Source organism: Miniopterus natalensis, chromosome 2 (assembly GCF_054644295.1).
Source record: "Miniopterus natalensis isolate mMinNat1 chromosome 2, mMinNat1.hap1, whole genome shotgun sequence".
NCBI lineage: Eukaryota > Metazoa > Chordata > Mammalia > Chiroptera > Miniopteridae > Miniopterus > Miniopterus natalensis.
This window is the reverse complement of record NC_142082.1, coordinates 70,525,119-70,545,666: the sequence shown is the minus strand read 5'-3', so window position 1 is coordinate 70,545,666 and position 20,548 is coordinate 70,525,119. Positions and strand designations below refer to the sequence as shown.

Sequence of the window (20,548 nt, the reverse complement as noted above, 5' to 3'; positions counted from 1 at the left end):
CAAGGGTTCCTTCCTAAAGATAACATCTAGGCCTCAGTTGTATTTCAGCTCCAGACCTAGAAAAGCAGCAAAACCAGACAAGCGGCGTAGTGGCTGCCTCAGGACCAGCTGCACTAATGACCCTCCTGCCTTGGCACTGACCAAGCAGTGGAGACCACGACCCTGAAAGAACGAACATGGAAAGCTGATGAACATTCTACTGAGACACTCCCCTGAGACCTCCCCTAATATTTCCCGCCTTAAAGGGAAATATGCTCAGAACAAAGGACCCAGGGTGAGCACTCTCCCCCGCTCCTCCCCAGGGGAGCGCACCAGCACCATTTTCTTTTCCCCTCCAAAGGGACCCCACGAGATTTGCAACCAGGGGAGCAGTGGGCAGCAGGAGCCTGTCCTGGGCCTACCCCCTGAACCTGTCTCCAAGGCGAGCTTCTCTCTGACTTCCCAGGGAGCCAGAGCAGCACAGCCTGGGCTCCCCTGTTCCTTTTTCTACACTCTTCCTTGTTTCACTGTCCTAAGGATATTTTTGCTGCAGCCAATAAATTCTTACTTTCTTTTCTACACTTTGTCTCTTGATTGAAATCTTTCTCTCAAGAAGACAAGAACCGAGGTCTCCTCATCGTCTCCCCGGTAACATCACCCATTATCCTGCCTTCTTCTTTACCTTGAACCAAGCTCCCCACATCTCAGCTGTATCTGCCTATAACTCTGAGAAATTCTCAGTAACCCCAATGGAATACTTTTTAAACGACTACAGCAGAAAGCACAATTCCACATTAATTATGAACTGGCATCTTTTATGCAAATGGTATCTTGCTGAAAGTAACATAACAAATTACACATTTGCTCGGATATTTAGTGGCAAAGACTGCCTACTTCTAAATTTATTAAAACACTAAAAAGACAACAAACATCTGTGGCACCAAAATATATTAGGTGATTTTTTTATAAATTGGTAAAAATTAAGATTAAAAGTTTTTGCTCTCTCACCTGGCCGGGCGTGGCTCAGCAGTTGAGCACTGACCTAGGATCCAGGAGATTGGGGTTCGATTCCCGGTCAGGGCACATGCCCGGGTTGCAGGCTAGGCAGCCGATCAATGACTCTCTCATCATTGATGTTTCTGTCTCTCTCTCTCCCCCTCCTTTCCTCTCTCTGAAATCAATAAAGATATGTTCTAAAATAAAAAATTAATGATAATAATAATAAAGTTTTTACTCTCTCAAAGAAAAAACATTTTGCAGAAATATTTTGATTTTGTGAAGCAGTAACACAAACACAAATAAGCAACTGTGTACAAAATAATTTATTACAGCATTATATAGGATGACATCATTTTACAGTGTTCTTCTCTCAACAATTATGAATCTAAAATAGCTTAGGGTAAAAGAAAATCATTTTAATTAGAACTGTTTCTCTAAATAAAATCTCCCTTTTGAATTTATATTTGCCTTAAAGGGAAGTATTAATATTACAGACATATTTACAGTTCTGCAAGAAACATACTGAATGATTCCACCACTGTTTTCTATACAAGCATGAAAAAGCCCCCCAAATTGCCTGGCAATACTGTTTTAATAATTAAACTAATACCAGTCTGAATTCTCATTCTGCTGATATAAAAACATATTTAATAGTCTATGTATGACTATAAGAGTAAAGATGCTTCGTTGTAATTCGTATTCTGCTCTACTATGCTCCCTTGAAGTATATACCACTCAGATATAAACTACTTATTAACACGCAAAGCAATTTAGCCAAGAAAGCATCATTCTTGCCTGTGGGTCTTTAAGACTGATCCAAAGATACACAGCAAATTTACCAGTGAATTTCGGTGATTAAGAGGTAAATCAATCCCCACATTCTGAATCAATAGAAATTATCATTTTCATGGCAATTAAAAAGGAAATAATAAATCAGGAAAAAATTAAGGTAGGAAAAAAGAGCAGACTGAAGTAAATTTAAAAATAAACCTCAATATCTGCCAAAAGGAGTTTCATATTGTTTTTAACATACATACAATTAACACTTTAAAACTGACGTGCTTTAATTAAAAAAGAAGCACATAAACAATAATAAACAAACCAATAAGGGATCAAAACAAAGATTCTAAAACCAGGATCTAAAAAAAATAGGAGTGAGGCTATATACAACTTAACTTAATATGAAGTTGTCATGTTTATGACATAGAAGTGAGAGCACCATCACAATGCTGAGAACTCTAAAGTTTAAGAAAACTGTACAAGTATAAACAAGTAATTTTAACAGACATTTACGTATACTGGCAGAGTCAGATAAAGAATAAAATAAGCTTACAGAATAATTCATTGAAAAAGTCTATGCAATTATTTAATTTCATAACCATATTAAAATACACCCTGGAAAAGAAACCCTGATCTGAAGTCAGCTTCGAATCTATAGGAGCCATTTTCTATGGGATTTCAAATTTCACGGGCCAAGACATCATAGTTAGCCGTACGGTTCAGTGCTGCACTACGACTGCTGACTTCATTCACAGCAGGCAGGAAAGCAGACGTGAAAGGAAGCAGGTTATGACAGGCCATCCTGTACTCTTCATATTGGGAATTACAGTTCCCAAAGCTGCCATCAAGCAGTGCCTCAGAAACCTTTATTAAAGTCTATTTGAAATAAAGGGAAATTAAAAAAATATTTAAGTTTGATTAATAATCACTTTAGTCAAAAGATACAATCTGTTCATTAAACAAGAGAAGGCCAGCAAGCCCTAGTCTAAAATAACTTCTCGCTATCTATACTTAAGTAATCACCTCAAAAGAGAAACATTTAAAAAATCAATTCTGCAAAGCCTTAAAAAGCAGTGAAATTCTAATACTTGAAAAAGTGAATCCCTGAAACTTTGATCATGAAAATAAATTGTCCCTTATCAACAGCAATAGCTCCCACATGTTAAGTGAATACTCTGTCAGGCAGGTAGTAAGCAGTTCAGTTCATTATTTCAGTAACACCAGCTCTATGACACGGTATTTTCACCCTCGTCTCATAAATGAGGAAAAGGAAGCGGAGAGAGGTAACGTGCTTAATGTGACATAGCTCATGATTTAGAACTGGGATTCAAATCAAGGCATAACTCAGAAGGCCCACTCAAGAATTATGTTAAGACATGTTTTATTAGATCACTCAGTATCCATAAATTTGGAGAAATCAGTCTGTAAAAAATCTTACCTTTACATTTTTATCTTTTATAGTTTCATCCAGTCTAGTGGCAATGGCAATTGCTTTCTCTTGCCTTGACTTATCCAGAAAATACATCATTTTAGCACCTGAAAAACCAAGACATTTCAAAATGAGTCCACTCCTATGGCTCACATTTGATTTGATTTACAATGACCAGTGACTTAAAATATGGTTGCAAGTGTTTAATAAGTGGTGGGCTGGAGCTGTCTCCCTCCAGCTCTCAGGAGGCAGTTGTGGTATCTCTTCCCACTTCACGTTCAGTGACATTCCATTGATAGTTGGGGCCACAATGGGAGTATTTCTATTATGTCAACAGACTACAAATCAGGGCTTTTTCTGTTACAAAGAGATGGTTGTTAAACATTTACCAGGAACCAGATTTAATACCGGCCCCACATAAATGATATAACTCAAAATGTAAACACAGGTTACCCTGTGGCATCAATCATTTTTTTAAAATGATATCCTAAAATAAAACATCTAAGGAACAAATTATTATCAAAGGACTATGGTAGAGAGACAACAGAAAAAATGTTTCCATATTCACAAAGGAAATAATTTTTAAAGCTTTTTAAAACTAAAATGCAGTTTATATTTCTCCAATAAATTACATGGTCCATATTCAATGCTCATTGGGATTTTATTAATTTATATTGTTAATTTATAAGAGCTCCATGTATATTATTAGCTTCATATCAATCATATATCTGTGAATATTTTTTCCCAGTTGGTCTTTTGACTTTATGATGTTTTTATTTTTATATGGCAAAAATTGTCTTTTCTTTACAATTTCATATAATGTTTGGAAAGGTGTGTCTCATAATTATAATAAAGAAACGCTTTCTTTTATTACCCTGTGTTTTTGAAAAGATATTCTCATCTGCCCTTACTACTAAGAAGTGTAATTTCTCACATGAATTAAGTTTTTTCCATAGATATCAAAAACCAAGAAGTTTCCCTTTACAACAGAAAAGCTTAGGGTAAAGTATTTAAATACAGTATTATGGCTTAAAGTAGAAGCAGCAATTATATACTTCATTTTGTCCTTAATTCTCTTTCCACAATCTTTTGTTCAGTTTGCATTTATGCCATCTTGTCATTTTATAAATTTGTATAAATTGCCTAAGTTCTTTCCTATAACAAGGCAGGATATATATATATATAAATAAATTCTCAAAATACAAAATATAGAAAGTAATAAAAATACAAAAAAAATAATTTACTCATAACCACAATACCCAAAGGCAACCATTAAAGCTTTGGTATACATTTTTTAGCCTTTATCCCATATATATTTTTACATAGTTGAGATTATATTTTATGTGAATTCTACATACCTATTAAAATGTATCTACCCCTGTTATTACAACTCTCTAGAATAAACATCACTTTCTAGGATTACCTGGTATTCCACCCTACAAATCTACTACTTCTCCCTATTAGTGGACATACATTAAATCTGTTTCCACTCTTTTCCCCATAGTTGTACACATTTTAGTTAACATCTTTGCACTTAAAAGCTCTTTCTTTGCTTTGGAATAATTCTTTAAAATTACTCACAAAAGTATGACTACAGCAAAAGATGCAGGTAATGTGAAGCTCTTAATAAGAATGACAAGTTGCTTTCTTAAATGGCTCAGCCAATTTACACTGCAGCGGCAAAATACCAGTGCTTATTAACTACATCTTTACTAAACTTTAATCTTTTACAAACAAACAAACAAACAAAAAATTTCTTAATTTGAAGGATCAAAAGTGGTATTGTGTTTATTTTTCTCTGATAATTAGTGAGGTTAAACATCTTTCTAAACTTTTTTTTAATCGTATTCTAACTTTTTTCCATAAACATTTTAACCCTGGGAGCTAAATACCAACCTGAAAGTAAATGCTGAAGAGAGGTAGCATTATGTTTGAGAAAATCCTCATTAAAACTTTCCAAATCCTTGTTGAAAAATATCTTCTGCATTTCTTGAGATAGAACTTTGCTCACAATGTCTGGAAGATTACTATGGTTAGACACTACAAAAACAAAATATTTGAAATTAAAAAAATTTAGGTCTATCCCTTGAAACAAAATCAGCTGAATACGTTTATTAAGCTTAATATATTTTACATAGTAAAAATATTATTGCTCCTTTGGAATATAAATATATTCTAGCTTAAAAATGCACTAATTTGCCCTGGCTAGTGTGGCTCAGTTGGTTGAGCATCATGCCATGCACCAAAAGGTTGCCAGTTTGGTTCCAAGTCAGGGCACATGCCAGGGGTTGCAGGCTCGATTCCCAGTAGCGGGCATGGAGGCAGTCGATCGATGTTCCACTCTCACATCGATATCGATGTGTCTCTCTCTCTCCCTGTCTCCCTTCCTCTCTCTCTGAAAGTCAATAAAAATATATTTTTTAAAATGCAGTGATTTCCAGCACATCTTTGCTAACATGTTTAATTTATAAACATACCTTCATTTAAATGCCACATGTAAACATTATCTTTTTTTTTGCTTTACATTTTACAAATCTCTTTTAATGTGCAGCTTAATGGAAGACAGCTAAATTGTCACATTTGCTTTTATATAAATATTACCTTGTTTATACTTACCAGATTTAGAAAATTTAATTAAACATTCATGTAACCATGGGTTATTGCTGTTGATGGCAAAAGCTCGTTTGACAGATTGCAGCATTAACAGAAACTTTCCTGTATCAGAAACAAAAAATTAACAGGATCAGTATTTATGTATGATATTTTATTCACTTTATTTTAGCCTCACTTAAAATCCAGTAATAAAATGTTATTTTCCTACAACATTTATAAGCAAAATTCAAAGATGACTTTGGTTTTCAAAGACAAATTTTCTAAATAAAATAAAAGCTTAAAGAATTATGAAGAGCTGCTTCAGGTAAACAATTTGATTGTTCAAACTATTCTCTCTTTTGTTTTTTAAATTCTCGACCAAGGGTATTTTTCCCATTGCTATTTTTAGAGAGTAGAAGGGGGGGGGGGGGGACATCGATGTGAGAGAGACACATCGATCAGTTGCCTCCCACAGGAGCCCCGACCAAGCCAGGATCTAACCTGGTGCGTGCCCTTGACCAGGAATCAAACCCTTGACCATCTGGTGCGCAAGCTGAAATTCTTAACTGCTGAGCCAAGCCGGCCAGGGCTGTTCAAACTATTCTTAAAATAAATTTGATTATAATATTATAATTCATTACCCAGTAAAGTTTTGAGTAGCAAAAGAAAAACGGATCAAGAGCTTTTGTGGAAGGTTGAACTGGAACACTAAAAAACAAAAATAGATCTAACTGACAAGATTATACCGAATATGGTCACCAAAATAATGAAGGGGGCTCACTGAAGAAAGGGGGAGTAATTAAGCAATACACACTCGAGAGTGCGCAGGTATACACACACGCACACACGCCCACAACATGAAGACAACATTATGGTGATAGCTGCAGGGAAAGGGAGGTGGGGGAGGTAGGGGAAGGTGGAAGTGGGCAAAGGGGGGAAATGGGGATGAAAAGGGACTTGACTTGGGGTGGTGAGTGCACAATGCAGTGTGCAGATGATGTTTTATTGAGTTGTACACCTGAAGCCTACACGGCGTTATTAACCAATGTCACCCCAATAAATTCAATTTTTAAAAAAAGAATTAAAAACTGAGTTCAAACCATTACCTTTTCTAAAATATATTTCAAATGCTAACAGATGAGTATCAATGTTATCAGCAACAAGGTTCTTAAGAGGTATAAGGAACTTGATAGCTTCTTCCAATGGATTTTCTGTCTATTTTGAAAAAGAAAAGAAAATTATTATATTTAAAAAGCAGATACACAAGTCAAATGTGTCCCCAAATTTTATATTAATACACATCTGAAGTAATTTTGACAGTGTGGGGTAAGAAGAAACTCTGTTGGTCTAACAATCAAATAAACAGGAGACGGATTAATAAGATAAAATTCCCAAATTTAATTACATACGCTACATACATACATATGGGAACCCTGCATACATAGATAGAGATCCCACATACATGAGAGGTTCAAAGACAGAAAGGGGAAATTAGGTATATATGACATTCTGAATAAAGGGTCACCTTGGGGCTTCAGAAAGGAGAAAGGTAGGAAGAGCAGATGTTTTAATAATTAGTAGTTTGCCCTGCCATACAGATGGTCAAAAAAGGTTATCTCTGATAATCTCTAATTATGGGAAAGGCCCCTAATTCAAATTCTTGTAGGTAATTAAAGGAGGCAGGAGTTTCTCTTCAAGCTTTCAAGGTCTTGGTTGCCTTTAGGCACATCTTGGGTGACTTGTTCTGAACCCTTACAACAGTTCTTTTTATATAACCAACTGAAGGAGATATTATACCAAGTACTGACAGCCCCTTATAGTACAAGCATCTAAAGTAAGGAGACAAATATATCAAGTAACAGAAAAGTAGTGACAAATTTAAAATACTTATACTAGATTCACTGTGAATACACCAGGAAAAAAAATTATCTAAATCTGGTTCCTAAATAACTAAATCTTGGAGATGAAGTGTTAATTCTTTGTAGCTAAAACATACCTAGCAAGATATATATAATGCTTCCATATTTAATAGACAATTGTATTGCTGTTATAACAAATTACCAAAAAATTTAATGTCTTAAGACAACACAAATTTATTATCTTGCAGTTCTGTAGGTTAAAAGTTCAACATGGGTCTCGCTGAGCTTAAAATCAAGTGTGAGCCAGACTGCATTCCTTTCAGAGGCTCTAAGGCAGAATATGTTTCAGTGTCTTTCAGCTTCTCAAGGCTCCCTACATTCTTTGGCTTGAGGCTGCCTCCATCCCTCCACTCCCTCCATCTTCAAGGCCAGCAACAGGTGGTGGAGTCCTTCTCACACCACTCCTATCTCCTTTCCTCTTCCACTTTTTTAATATGTTTTTGTTGATTGCAGAGAGAGGAAGCGAGAGGGAGAAAGAAATAGGAACATCAATGATGAGAGAGAGTCATTGACAGGCTGCCTTCTACTGGGGATGGATGTGCCCTAGCTGGGAGTCAAACCTCGAACTCCTGGATCATAGGTCGATGCTCAACCACTGAGCCTGCCAAGCAGGCTCCTCTTCCACTTTTAAGGGCCCCTTGTGAATTTACATTAAGCCCACCTGGATAATCCAGGATAATCACATATTTTAAGGCCACATAATTACAACCCTAAATCGCATCTGCCACCTTCATTCCCCCTTGCCATGTACTTTAACATGGTCACGGATTCCAGGGTTTAGAACACGGATACCTGTGGATGGTCATGCTTCTGTCTACCACAACTACAATTCTATGTATAATATGCATTAGCCAAATTTGCATATCATTCAAAAATTACTGATGACTATCATAATGATCTTGAAATATTACAAATGGCTTCTGATTTATAAATTTAAAAAAACATGTTTATGTCCAGAACAGAACTAAGTAACATAAATTTTACTAAGCAACATAGTAACTTCATCTCACCCGCTCTAACTTTTCAGGTATAAGTTCTTCTTTGAGACCACTGCTTTCTTCTTCTTCTTCTTCTCTTTTTTTCTTTTGATTTTTTTGTTGACGTTCCTTCTCCGCATGCTTTCTCTCTTCTTCTAATTTAGCCTTTTTCTGAGCTCTTCTCTGCTTGCTAAGCATTTTCTTCAATTCTTTGGCTGACAGGTTTTCTATAAATATCCAAATGCATAAACATTCTGAGTAAATGTTTCCATTTTTCTTCATATTCTTGTGCAATACATACTATTAGTATAGCACTTTGGGGGAAAGGCAACTATATAAAAGTTTTTAGAAAGTGTATTCTTAATGACTAGCACTAAACATGGCACACAAAAGACAACCAGCAAATGCTGCATTGACTAAAATTACCAGTTCTAGCCCAGATCTGCCTCCTACACAATACATGACTTCAGGCCAATCGTCTCTTTCAGTATCGTTTCAAACTGTGTAAAGTAGGGTGGATAATACCAACTATTCTCTTAGAGTATTCAAGGATAAGACAGTACATATATACACACTTATGATCTCTAAATAATACATAAATATTATGAATGAAAGATCAGAAATTTGCCTCTATGCTGTTTTTCAAATATTCCTAGATACTAACATTCTGGTAAATAAAAGCTATACAGATATTCTCATTAGCATTATTATTATTTTCAATAAAGTAGGTACTAGAAGTTGTAAGTATAACTGTTTTTCCCTAAAGGAACTCAAAGCTTTTTCCCCAGTTACAATTAAATAAGAAGAAGAAGAAAGAACCCAACCCATAGACAATTCTGTTTTTCCTGAATTGGCCTTACTGAAGATAAAAATAAAGAAGATTGCAAGTCATTCCATTGGGCAATTTAGAAGCATAAGCTACAGAACATCATCCTACCAGCTTTTTCTTGGACTTCCCCCCACTTTTTTCTCACACACACACACGCACGCACATACACCCACAGTATATCATCTTCACACCCATTTGACAATATACTTTTCTATGTATTGTTTATGTTAATGACATTCTGAAATTTAGTGTTCTTTTCGAATTTTAAAAAATAGTTCCTTGTCAGTTACCTGAATTTACTTCTTGTTGTTTGCTTTCATTGGTTAAGGGATTATCATACAATTTCAAGTATATTTCAATCGCTGATCTAGCAGCCTTGAAATAGAAGGCATGTCTTCTGAGTATATCTTCTAACCTCAGAAGGTCAACATATGCACGAAGGGTCATCTTCCTCATGCAGTATGTATGGAAGTCAAATTGATCATCGGTTATCTCAAAAAAATGCTTAAAAATAAAACCACAAAGTTATTTCTTACATTTTGTCAATAATGTCTACTTTTGAAAAGAAAACCATAAAAAGTCCCAAAACATTTTTAATCTCCACAATTTCACTTAGTTATCCTCTCCAGTGTTTAACACTGTGAAGGACATTGAGTTCTTCTTTGCATGTAACTTAAGTTTCTCTTTCTACTATTGATGATTATTCACTAGAAATCATGTTTTGTGATGATACTCAATTTCTATGTAATAAGTCAGATTTTTAAGCCTGGAAATCAGTACATATTGATATTTTAGTTTTAGTGAAACACTTCTCCTTAGTATTTTCCAAAAATGAGCATGGCAGAGTTAAACAGAGCTCTGACTAAATATATTCTATAGATTCACAAAAAATGTTTACAAATCAGACTGCTCTGCTCAAGCATGAGCTCTTCATGGGTAAGTGTTGTCATGTCTATCCCCACTGCCTGGCACAAGGCCTAACATAGCAGACATTCAATAAGCACAATATTGGCCAATTCAAGAGATCGGTTGCTTATCAGGCATGTCACCTCAATTATCTAAAGCCTCGATTACTTAAGTTAGGAATAAAGAAATCTATGCAGCAAATTTCATAAGGTTGTTAAAGTTCATTCTAAACTTTAAGCTGCTATATAAATGCAGAACATTATGGTTTTCTCTCACTCAGTAAGATACCATTAATCAACCTACATTCCATTTTAGCAAAGGTTCTTAGTCTGTAGTCTAGGTATAAATATAACATTTTCCTAAGGAGAGAGCTTGAGGCTTTCATCCAATTCTCAAAAGGTCCATAGCCCCCAAAAAGTTTAAGAACCAATCCCTTACATCTAAAGAAGACTAACTCCCTACAAAACAATTTATACTTTTCTTCCCTATATGCATCTCTACCTGCTTTTTTTCTCTCCTACTTTAGTTTCTTCAAAAACATATAGGAAACAAATGATTCACCACACCAACACAGTACAAGCTCTTCTACCACTTCATCTTCCCTCTGGCCTGCAGCCTAGTAACTCACTATGCAGACAACACATCAGTGTCGATATCATTTGATAATTTTAGTTGTCTTGGTAATTAGAAACACACCATACACAGAATTACATCAAGTACCTGAGACTTTAAAAGAAGAATTTTAAGGTAAAAAGAAAAGTACACAGTGTGGAGGGAAAGAAATAGAAAATGAACACATTAGTTTATATTTACTACTTTAAGAATCATGCTTTAATGATATTATATTTGAAAATTGCATTCCTCCCAGCAAGAAGACAAACCAATTTATAAATAACAAGCTTGTTTTTTTAAAAAAAAGAATTACATATTTCATAAAGTTATTCATGGTCTTCCTTGATGTCAACCAAGTTATGTCTAGTAGCATAAGAATATCTTAAAATGCAATACAACTAAGTAAAATGGCAGTGCCAAAAATTACGGAGATGATAACTTTCAGAGATTACAGGGCCTTTTTTAGGCTGAGAAACATTTATGTGTAAATAGGCAGACACATGTTTCAAGAGATATTCCTAGCAGCATTAGTAAACATAGATTTTAAGCCAAATGTCAGAAGGAGTCTTCGGAACCGCAAACACTTAAGCCTCCTCTTTATCAGTAACAGCCCACAGGCTGCCTCTCTCCAGTTAATGTCTTCCATAAATAGGGTAACCAACTTATCCCACTTTGTCTGAGGCTTTCGGTTTTTCCACCGAAGCCTTGTGTCTCAGGAAGCTTGCTGAGACCTCCAAACTTGGGTGTTGATCGCTCTACAATAAACTAAGGGTGGTGGACCAGATATGACTAAATTAAATTAGGAAACATAGGTACTACAAAATAAGTTTGCTTCTAGATGAAATTTTGTTTGGAGAATCCTACTTAAAAACAACTAAATAATCGTCGGTTTCTTTCTATTTTTTAACTTTTTATTTGGAATAATTATAGACACAGAGGAAGTTGCAAGGTAGTATAGAGATGTTCTGTATACTCTTCCCTCCGTTTCCCCAGAAAGGCTACATCTTCCATAACTATACAACCAAAAGACTGATACTGGTACGACTTATGCGTAGTTTTTAGATTCGAGTAACCAATACCACAACCAAGATATAAAACTGTCTAATTACCACAAATATCTCCCTTGTAACCACATCTTGCGGTGATTTTCAGGTCTCTAAATTTATAAAACATAAAAATATACTAGATAACAAGAACAGGTAAAGTTAGTTTCCCTGCAGTTGGCCGAACATGATAAAATCACTTAGCTCACTGCAGACTCTAGGTACCCAAATTTTAACCTATTGCTTATGCCCTTAACTCACTGTTCCCCTCATCATAAACACTAGTTCTCTCTCTCTTTTTCCTGAGGATAGGGAGTAGTAATGCAGGAATTGCTTAAATTGTGAAAATTAGTCTTGAATCAAAGTAAGACAAGTCAGCAAAGAATTTAAAAATGCTATTCACAGCTTAAGAGTGTAGTTTTCTTTAGGAATTCCCTACTACGCCCTCTCTTCTGGCCCAGGTTCATCTATCCATTCCTTCTCAGAGATACTAGACTAATACGAACTCACACACACAAATACAACGAAAACCTCTGGACTTAAAACTTGTAATAACTAGACCAAAGAGGGTAATAAGCAACACTACTTCCCTTATAGAGACAGAATCTGCCATTATAAAGCATGTATCAATTTGATAAAAATTAAGATGCACTAGAAGATAAAGTTATGAACTTCCTATGGTCTGAGCTATCAGAAATCCTACATCTTATCAAAAAGTTTTACAATATGTATTATGCTCTGTTTCAGATACAAATCAGCACACTAAAGTATAAAGAAATCAATCATCGAAAAGGGGAAAAAGAAAATTCAATTGTTGAGTGATAAAATAGTTTAAAATTTTATTCTGAGCACAAGTTTATATCCAATATTTTAAAGACAGTTGTTTTGTTTTGCTTTGAAGAAAACTCAAGTTCTAAACATCTCTCTATAACCTGTACATATAATCCTAATATCCTATAAGGGGGCAAAATGTAGACAGAGAAAGTACTACACTGGGCCATTCCAGAATTCTAACATTTCAAATCCAGTTACTAAGAGCTCACAGTAAAATGTGTCCTAGCTGAAACTGCCTCAGTGAAAGACTTCTGGAAGGAGTTCTTAAAGGCACAAGACTTAGCCCTTATTTGAACTTCTCTCTCTATTCACTGACCTTTTATTTAGAAAGTAAACTGTGAAGTTTTATTTTTAAAAGGTCCTCATTTCTTTACTAACGTATTTTAAACTCAGGCACAAAAGTAACTCATGTAGATACCTATCATAATAAATCTTTTAATTCAGTAACTACTCCTAAATCCTTATAATTATATCTTAATAGTTTTTAGATTACATTAATTTTATTAAAAATTAATTTTAGGGGCATAATCAGTCAGCAAATATTTAATCACCCTATTTGTACTAAGCACACACATATTACCACTAGACAAGTTAATTCTTACTTTTAGTATGAATTCACCATGAAAAGACTAACTTACAAGTAACATAAGAAAGGCTCTTGTTTGTTTTTAGTTTTTTCTATTTAAAGCACCAACAGCAAACCCTAAATAAAGACAGTAAAGATTCTAGCAATAATAATTATGTACAGTGACCAGAGGGTTATGATTTTGCCGTTTTAATCTCTGATAACCAATGATTTCCTATACTTTTTTTTTCAAAAATTCTTTGTACCAGTCTTGAACAACATGGGTTTTTATAGTTTTAAAAAATCTGTGTATAAAGTGGACCTGTGCAGTTCAAACCATGTTGTTCAAAGGTCAACTCTATTTCTGATCCATGATTGGAAATCCACATATACAAAGGGCAGACTGTAGTTATACGACAATTTTCGACTTCACAGGGGTTAGCGCCCCAACCCCCTCATTGTTCAAGGGTCAGCTGTACTTCATCTGACATTACAGAATTGTACTTCATGTTACTTAGCCAAAATCACTAAAAATTATAATCTAAATTTTAAGGGAAAATATAATCTAAATAAAACTTAGTACTGAAATAGCTATTAATCATAGTCTAACCACTTTCAAAAATATTAAAAAGCAATTGGTAATATAGTTATTAATGTTAGGAGGAATGGAACTGAAGCTGAAGTTCATGATTATAATGATCCCAAGGATATTCAAATTTCACTTTCACAGAAAATCTAATAAATTTCCAGTTATGGTCTTGCTGGAATTACTGATCCATAAGTAAATAATCTGTCACTCACCAAGAATGTCCTGGTTAATAAAAATACACCTTTCCTAACAACAAATGGAATGTTTTAAAGTGACAGTCATCAAGCTAGTGATCTACAGTTTTATCACAGAAGAGCCTGATTTACACTACAATGTTTGGATACTGCCTGAGTAGTTCACTTATCATCCAAGGGCTTTATATTTTCAGGAGAAGATGAGAATTTTTCCCAGAGATTTAACCATCAAGCCCAGGCTTAGAAAGAAAAACAAAACAAAACAAAGCAAAAACTAGGTTATCTGTAAAAGGGCTCAGGTATAATCCTAGTTCCAGTTCCCATCAAAAGCCACCCCCTAAGATTTAGCCTTTCTTTTGGGTAACCTCAGAAATTTCACATGGGAAAAAGGCCAAAGTGACTGCCAGAGTGCAGACTTCAGGCTCACCTGACTATGATGCCTGTGGTTTTATACTGCGTCAGCATGGGAACAGTGGTGCCGATTGACCCCAACTGAGGGCTGCTGAGGACTGCCTCAGGGGTGCATTTGTGGCTCTTTTCCTCCTGTTGTCCATTTGGAAGGAGAGTGCTTCAGAGATGACAAAGAACAGGAAAACAAAAATTCACACAAAGGAAAAGAAAAGGCCCCTCACTAAGGCACATCACACACATCATCCTAAAAGCAAGTAAAAAAACAAGCCTGCAAACCAGTTACAGACTGCTGTGCAAAGTACTGAATGTAAGAAATATCCTGGGAAGACAAACTGGAGAGAGGCTGACTACTGAGCGGATCCTGACATAAAGGGGAAGAGGTGGCCATCAGCTTGTGTACCCTTCTAGGCTAGTAATGAAAATCAAATAATGGCCTGATTAAGGAATATAGATTTTGAGTATATGTGACTAATAGCAATAATAGCTTACTAAATTAATCTCTTACTTCTTCCTTCAGACAAAAATATGGAGACACGTTGAAATCATAACCATCTGAGGATCAAACAAAAGCAGTCATTTATTCACAACCTCTGAACGTCTGAAAGGCTAAAGGTCAAGGATTTTTCACAATGAAGTTTCCAAAGTAGATAAAAGTGGTAGATGATCCCATGTAGAAAAATATCTGCTCTTTTCATCACCTTACAGGAGAAAAATAAAGTCAAAATTCTATCAACTTACCCTTTCTACTTCATGGCATTTTTTCAAGGCATCCCCGTATCTCCCCAAACGCTGATAAGCTGCGATGCACTCTGTTTGAAACCACATACACTGCATTTCATTTAGATTTTCCATGGCAGATGTTCCTTCCTGAAATGCAAACATTCATCAATATAAGAAGCAAATAATAAAAGAGATCCAAAAAATATCATTTCCTCTTTTACAACTATAGCTACAAATATTATGACAACAGCAATTAACAAATACATCAATGCACTGCCAAAAACCTCCTATCGATTTAAAATTTTACATCTTACTGGGCCTGGCCCAGTGGCTCAGTTGGTTAGAGTGTCCTCCCAACACACCAGGGTTGTGGGGTTGATCCTGGGTAAGAACACATACAAGAATCAACCAATGAGGGCTCCCCTGGTGGGGGTTGGCTGTTGGAGTCGAAGCTAAGCTCCTAAGGCGACGGTGCGGGAGGTGGCTTCAGGGAAAGAGTTTGGCACGATGTCTCACACCATTTTACTGGTACAGCCTGCCAAGGGGCCGTAAGGCAGAACTTATGCTATGAATCAGTGAATGAAAGCATGGAAGGCATTTGAAAACTGTATGAAGAGCATCTGAAGAGAATGAATCCCAACAGCCCCTCTATCGAATACAGTATCAGCCAGCTGTTTGATTTTATTGATGATCTGGCAGACCTCAGCTGTCTTATTTACCGAGCTGATACCCAGACATACCAGCCTTATAACAAAAACTGGATTAAACAGAAGATGTACGTGCTCCTTCCTCGGCAGGCACAACAGGCCAGGAAACAGTAGGGCTGGAAGCAGTGGGGGTTGGGGTGGGCTTGGAACACAGGTGTATACAGCGATCTGTAGTTTTATATTATAGTAATCCTGTTTCCATTTTGCTGTACTCTAGCCAGGACTGAATGTGTTAGATGAAATGTGAGGATCCTGTTCAGTCTGAAACTCCCATCATCCCTTGCTTTCTTTCTTTTTTTAAAAAAACATTGTTATGATGATTTAGAAGGAAGTTTTTCTTTGTCAGTTAATGTTGGTTCCAGTCCTTTAAAAACTGTTCATATCTGCTTTATAACATTCACTATACTAACCCTTCTTTGAGTTGGAGGGTGGTGACACAGTTTAATTATGTCCTAAGATAAAGTCTTAGTGAAAAACAAATAAATATTCTTTAGTTTAAAAAAAGAATCAACCAATGAATGCAGAAGTGGAACAACAAACTGATGTTTCTCCCTTCTCTCTCTAAAAATCGATCAATAAAATATATATATAATGAAATTCCTTTAAAAAAAAAAAAAAAAAGACTCCATATTACTACTAAAGCTAAGTTTTTAAGCACCAAAGTTTTTATTTCAACTATTTCAGACAGCAAATACTGCCTATCTTCTGACTATTAAGCAAAAACTACTTAACCTTTCTTTGCTTACTCAGGGTCACTATTATGTACATCCAGTACTGTCAAATCTGTCAGTCATAGGTCCAAGCCTGCTTTTCAGTTTCCCAGTTTCCTCCCTCCATTGTTAGGCTAGGATATCAATTGTTACTTTTTTGTGCCCAAGTGTCTACTTCTAACAGCATCTCCTGTTCTATGTCAACTTTCTCCTATCAGCTGACAAAACCAAATAATGGAATTTGTTAAAAGTATTTGTTGATTCAGGCACCATGTGAATTCTGAGAACAATGTTAGACATAAAGCACCTAGTTTCGGTATAGGGCACTGTAGTGTTGTCACATTTTTGAAGAGTATTTCAAATATATTTTATGTGACCCCAGTAAAAATGGCAGGGGTATATTTACATAAATAATTTCAATCTTCAGTTCTTTGTCACACCCATTTTGTGTTATCAGTTCAATTTTCAAGAATTCTCATTAAAATTATAAAAACTGGTTAACTTTAGGTGAATGAAAGTATGAGTGCATTTTATTTCTTCTTTATGGTTACATATATTTTCCATTTCTTAATGACTACCTATGTTTGTAAGAAACCTACATTATATTTCATTTCAAAAACTTTACCAACTAGAACTAACAAATTTGCATCAACAACTCTATAAAAATTCTAAACTGTGAAAAATCTGCAAGAAGGAAATGTAAGTACTTCACTCACTTATTAGCAAGCAGATACAAACTGATTTTGATTATTCAAGGTTGTTAGCAGTTTTCCTCCTCTGGATCACTACGTTCTCTGCCACATGTGACGGACACATCTGGACAATGAACCAGTATGGATAAACTGAACAAGCTCTCCATACAGCATGGCAGTTGTCAAGAGCAGACGACTAAAAGCAATTACGATGAGCAAGCTAGATTTTAGAGACTACTCTCAAACAGCCAAACTTTTCCCTTCTTTCTCATTTCCCTGTACTTTTTCAGACACATCCTAGTTGTCTGTGGTTTAGGTGTGTGTGGGGAGGGGTCTGTGGTTTAGGGTGTGTGTATGTGGTCTGTGTTTTAGGGTGTGTGTGTGTGTGTGTGTGTGTGTGTGTGTGTGATTGCACTTCCTTAACTTAAGAAGTTTTGTGTATCTATTTGTTATTGTATTTTACTACTAATCTCTGCCTTGGCCTTCCAGGTGGTATTTTTCCCTACAAACATCACTGCTTTTACATTTACATTTGTACTCTCTTCTAACCTTCGAAACTGTGATACAGTGGGAGAAGCACTGAAAAGTTAAGAGCATTGAAAAGTTTGAGCCCCAGCAATATTACTGTGTGACTGAAGAAGATTCAAGTAACCTCTTCAGAGGCCCAGTCACAGTGCTGGAAAGTGTCACACAAACACATAATAAAGTGCTACATGAACATAAGCATTATTGCTATTTTCCTAATTTTTTTCTCCTAATCTTCATCATTCTTGCTAATACTTTTCCCCAACATTTCAAAATCTGCTACTTTGCATCTGCTGTTGATCCTATGGCTTCTGAGTTTTAGAAACACTAGTCACTGTAGTTTCTGCTCCTACAACACAATCTTAAAACCTAGGTTTTAGAGTCAGAGACAGCTAAGCTAAAATCCTGGCTCCAAATAAATGACTAGGTGATCTCCTGAAGGCACAGTACCTGACCTTTCTAAACATTTTCTTAATTGTAGTATGAGAGAAGTGATAGCATAGGGTTGTTAAGATTAAATGACATCATATATATAAAGTACTTAGCTCAGTGCTTAATAATTGTTAAAGCCACTTTTCTATTTCTTCTTACAAATGGTACACAGATTATTAGCATTATTCTAAATATCAGAAAGTAAAAGTCTGGCAGATTCAGATGAAAAAACCCTTTTTATGATGAGAAACAACAAATGGTCTATAGATAATTGTCCTAATGAAAAATTATATAACACACATTTAATTTTCATTGAAGGCCACTACCTATAAACAATTTGCTGTTTCTAGCTCATCATAAAGATATACATGCTATATATTTAATAGACATATATTTCATATATGTGTATATATAAAAAACACACTATCTGTCATTACCCAGTAATGTCAGAGTTACATTTCTTAAATTTGATGTGCAAAAATGCTACCTTATCATTTCCTTGATTATCAATGAAGACTTCTTTATTGGCCATTCCATTTTCCACTTCTGTGAACTATTCATATCCTTTGTGCATACTTTTGTCGTCTTTTTATTGAGTTTTGTGTGTATATTTGTTTCTATGACATCATTCTTAAAAGTTAATTTTCATAATAAAAGTTCAAGCTATTCTGTGGCTTCTAAATTATAAGGGGTTTCCATTAGCAATCAGTCACAACCAGATTCTAATTAATATTTAAGGAAGGTAGCATACTGGTGCTGTAGTAGCCACGTATCATCATAAGCACAGTGGTAATTTATGTCATCCTGAATAACTTACCTATAAACACCAGCACTAAAGCCCCCCACTTTGTATCTAATGTGTACTTGGAAATTTAAATTATTTCAAAGAATCTTAATTAAAACTTGGAAATCAAACTTGCAACAACGGTTTCCTCATTATGCCTCAATGTTACATTGAATATGTGTTATATAACCATTTCAGTGAATTCTTTGGAGTTCATTATAAATTCTTTTTTCATTATATGGGTTGGCAATAATCTTCCCCAATTCTGTGGTTTAGCTTCTCATTTCACTTATGGTTATTCTGTTATACATTATCTTGAATTTTAATATAGTCAAGTGTATCATTTTCCTCTTGTACTTTATGCTTTTGTTGTCTTAAGAAATGTTTCCTGCCTCAAGCCCTAATTATAAACTTCTAGCCTTTCTTCTAAAAGTTTGAAAAATTTGCTTTCCATACTTAGATCTTTAATCCATCTGGAACTGATTGTGTGCAGTGTAAGATAAGGACGTCATTTTACTTTTTTCAACACAAATAACTAATTGTCCCAGCAATATCTTTTCATCTCTGATTTTTAAAGCACCTCTGGTTATATACCAAGTTTCCAAATATATGTGAATGTGTTTCTGAGCTTTCTAGTCTGTTCCATTAGTCTACTTATATTTTTAACCATAAACATGTATTATTTTTATAATATAACACAAAGTCTATGTTGAAAGGATATAAAAGGACTGTGAAGAACAGAAGGTAAAGGAACAAACATTTAGCCCAACAATTTCAGAAAACTTAAATTCTCGAACGGCAGACTAGCAGTCCACGAGCTTTAGTTCTACACAGAACTCTATGAGCAATTGTGAAGTAAGGCACTGTAGAAGGAAACTACACAGCAGTCACAAACTCCTAGTGCGACAGAAGAGTTGTAAATAGAATAGTACACACAGTCACTGAAGTATGGCATACTGCTTATTTTTTACAAAGGTATAAATATGCTCCTGCTATTGGTTTTTTCTTAAATCCTCATCTGAGGATATGTTTCTATTGATTTTAAAGAGAGAGGAAGGGCGAGGGGGGGACATCAAGAGAGAAACATCAATAGGTTGCATCCCATACACGACCATCTGGGGGACTGAACTCAAAATCTAGGTTTGTGCCCTGACTGGGAAATGAACCTGCGACCTTTTGGTGTACAGGACGATGCTCCAACTGAGCCTCCTGCCAGGGCTGCTCCTGCTACTGGTTTTTAACCATCCCCCACCAGAAGCACCTGTACACACGCACGTGCACGCACGCACACACACACACACTCTCTCTCAACTTCAGTAA

The 20,548-nt window shown here is 35.5% G+C and overlaps 1 protein-coding gene and 1 pseudogene across 2 annotated transcripts in view; one reads left to right on the top strand and one right to left on the bottom strand.

Annotated features, from left to right (window-relative positions):
- Positions 1 to 1,283: 1,283 nt before the first annotated feature.
- Positions 1,284 to 20,548, bottom strand: part of NAA16 (N-alpha-acetyltransferase 16, NatA auxiliary subunit) — a 64,141-nt gene continuing 44,876 nt past the window's right edge. For both annotated transcript variants that reach the window (XM_087814313.1, XM_087814314.1), the window contains 8 exons: positions 15,397 to 15,525; positions 9,795 to 10,008; positions 8,709 to 8,902; positions 6,886 to 6,994; positions 5,804 to 5,902; positions 5,084 to 5,227; positions 3,197 to 3,294; positions 1,284 to 2,634 (listed from right to left, as the gene is read on the bottom strand). In XM_087814313.1, the coding sequence (XP_087670439.1) occupies positions 2,437 to 2,634; positions 3,197 to 3,294; positions 5,084 to 5,227; positions 5,804 to 5,902; positions 6,886 to 6,994; positions 8,709 to 8,902; positions 9,795 to 10,008; positions 15,397 to 15,525 (1,185 nt within the window). In that variant the 3' untranslated portion in view covers positions 1,284 to 2,436. The remainder of the gene's footprint in view (positions 2,635 to 3,196; positions 3,295 to 5,083; positions 5,228 to 5,803; positions 5,903 to 6,885; positions 6,995 to 8,708; positions 8,903 to 9,794; positions 10,009 to 15,396; positions 15,526 to 20,548) is intronic.
- Positions 15,886 to 16,199, top strand: LOC107531379 (enhancer of rudimentary homolog pseudogene; annotated as a pseudogene).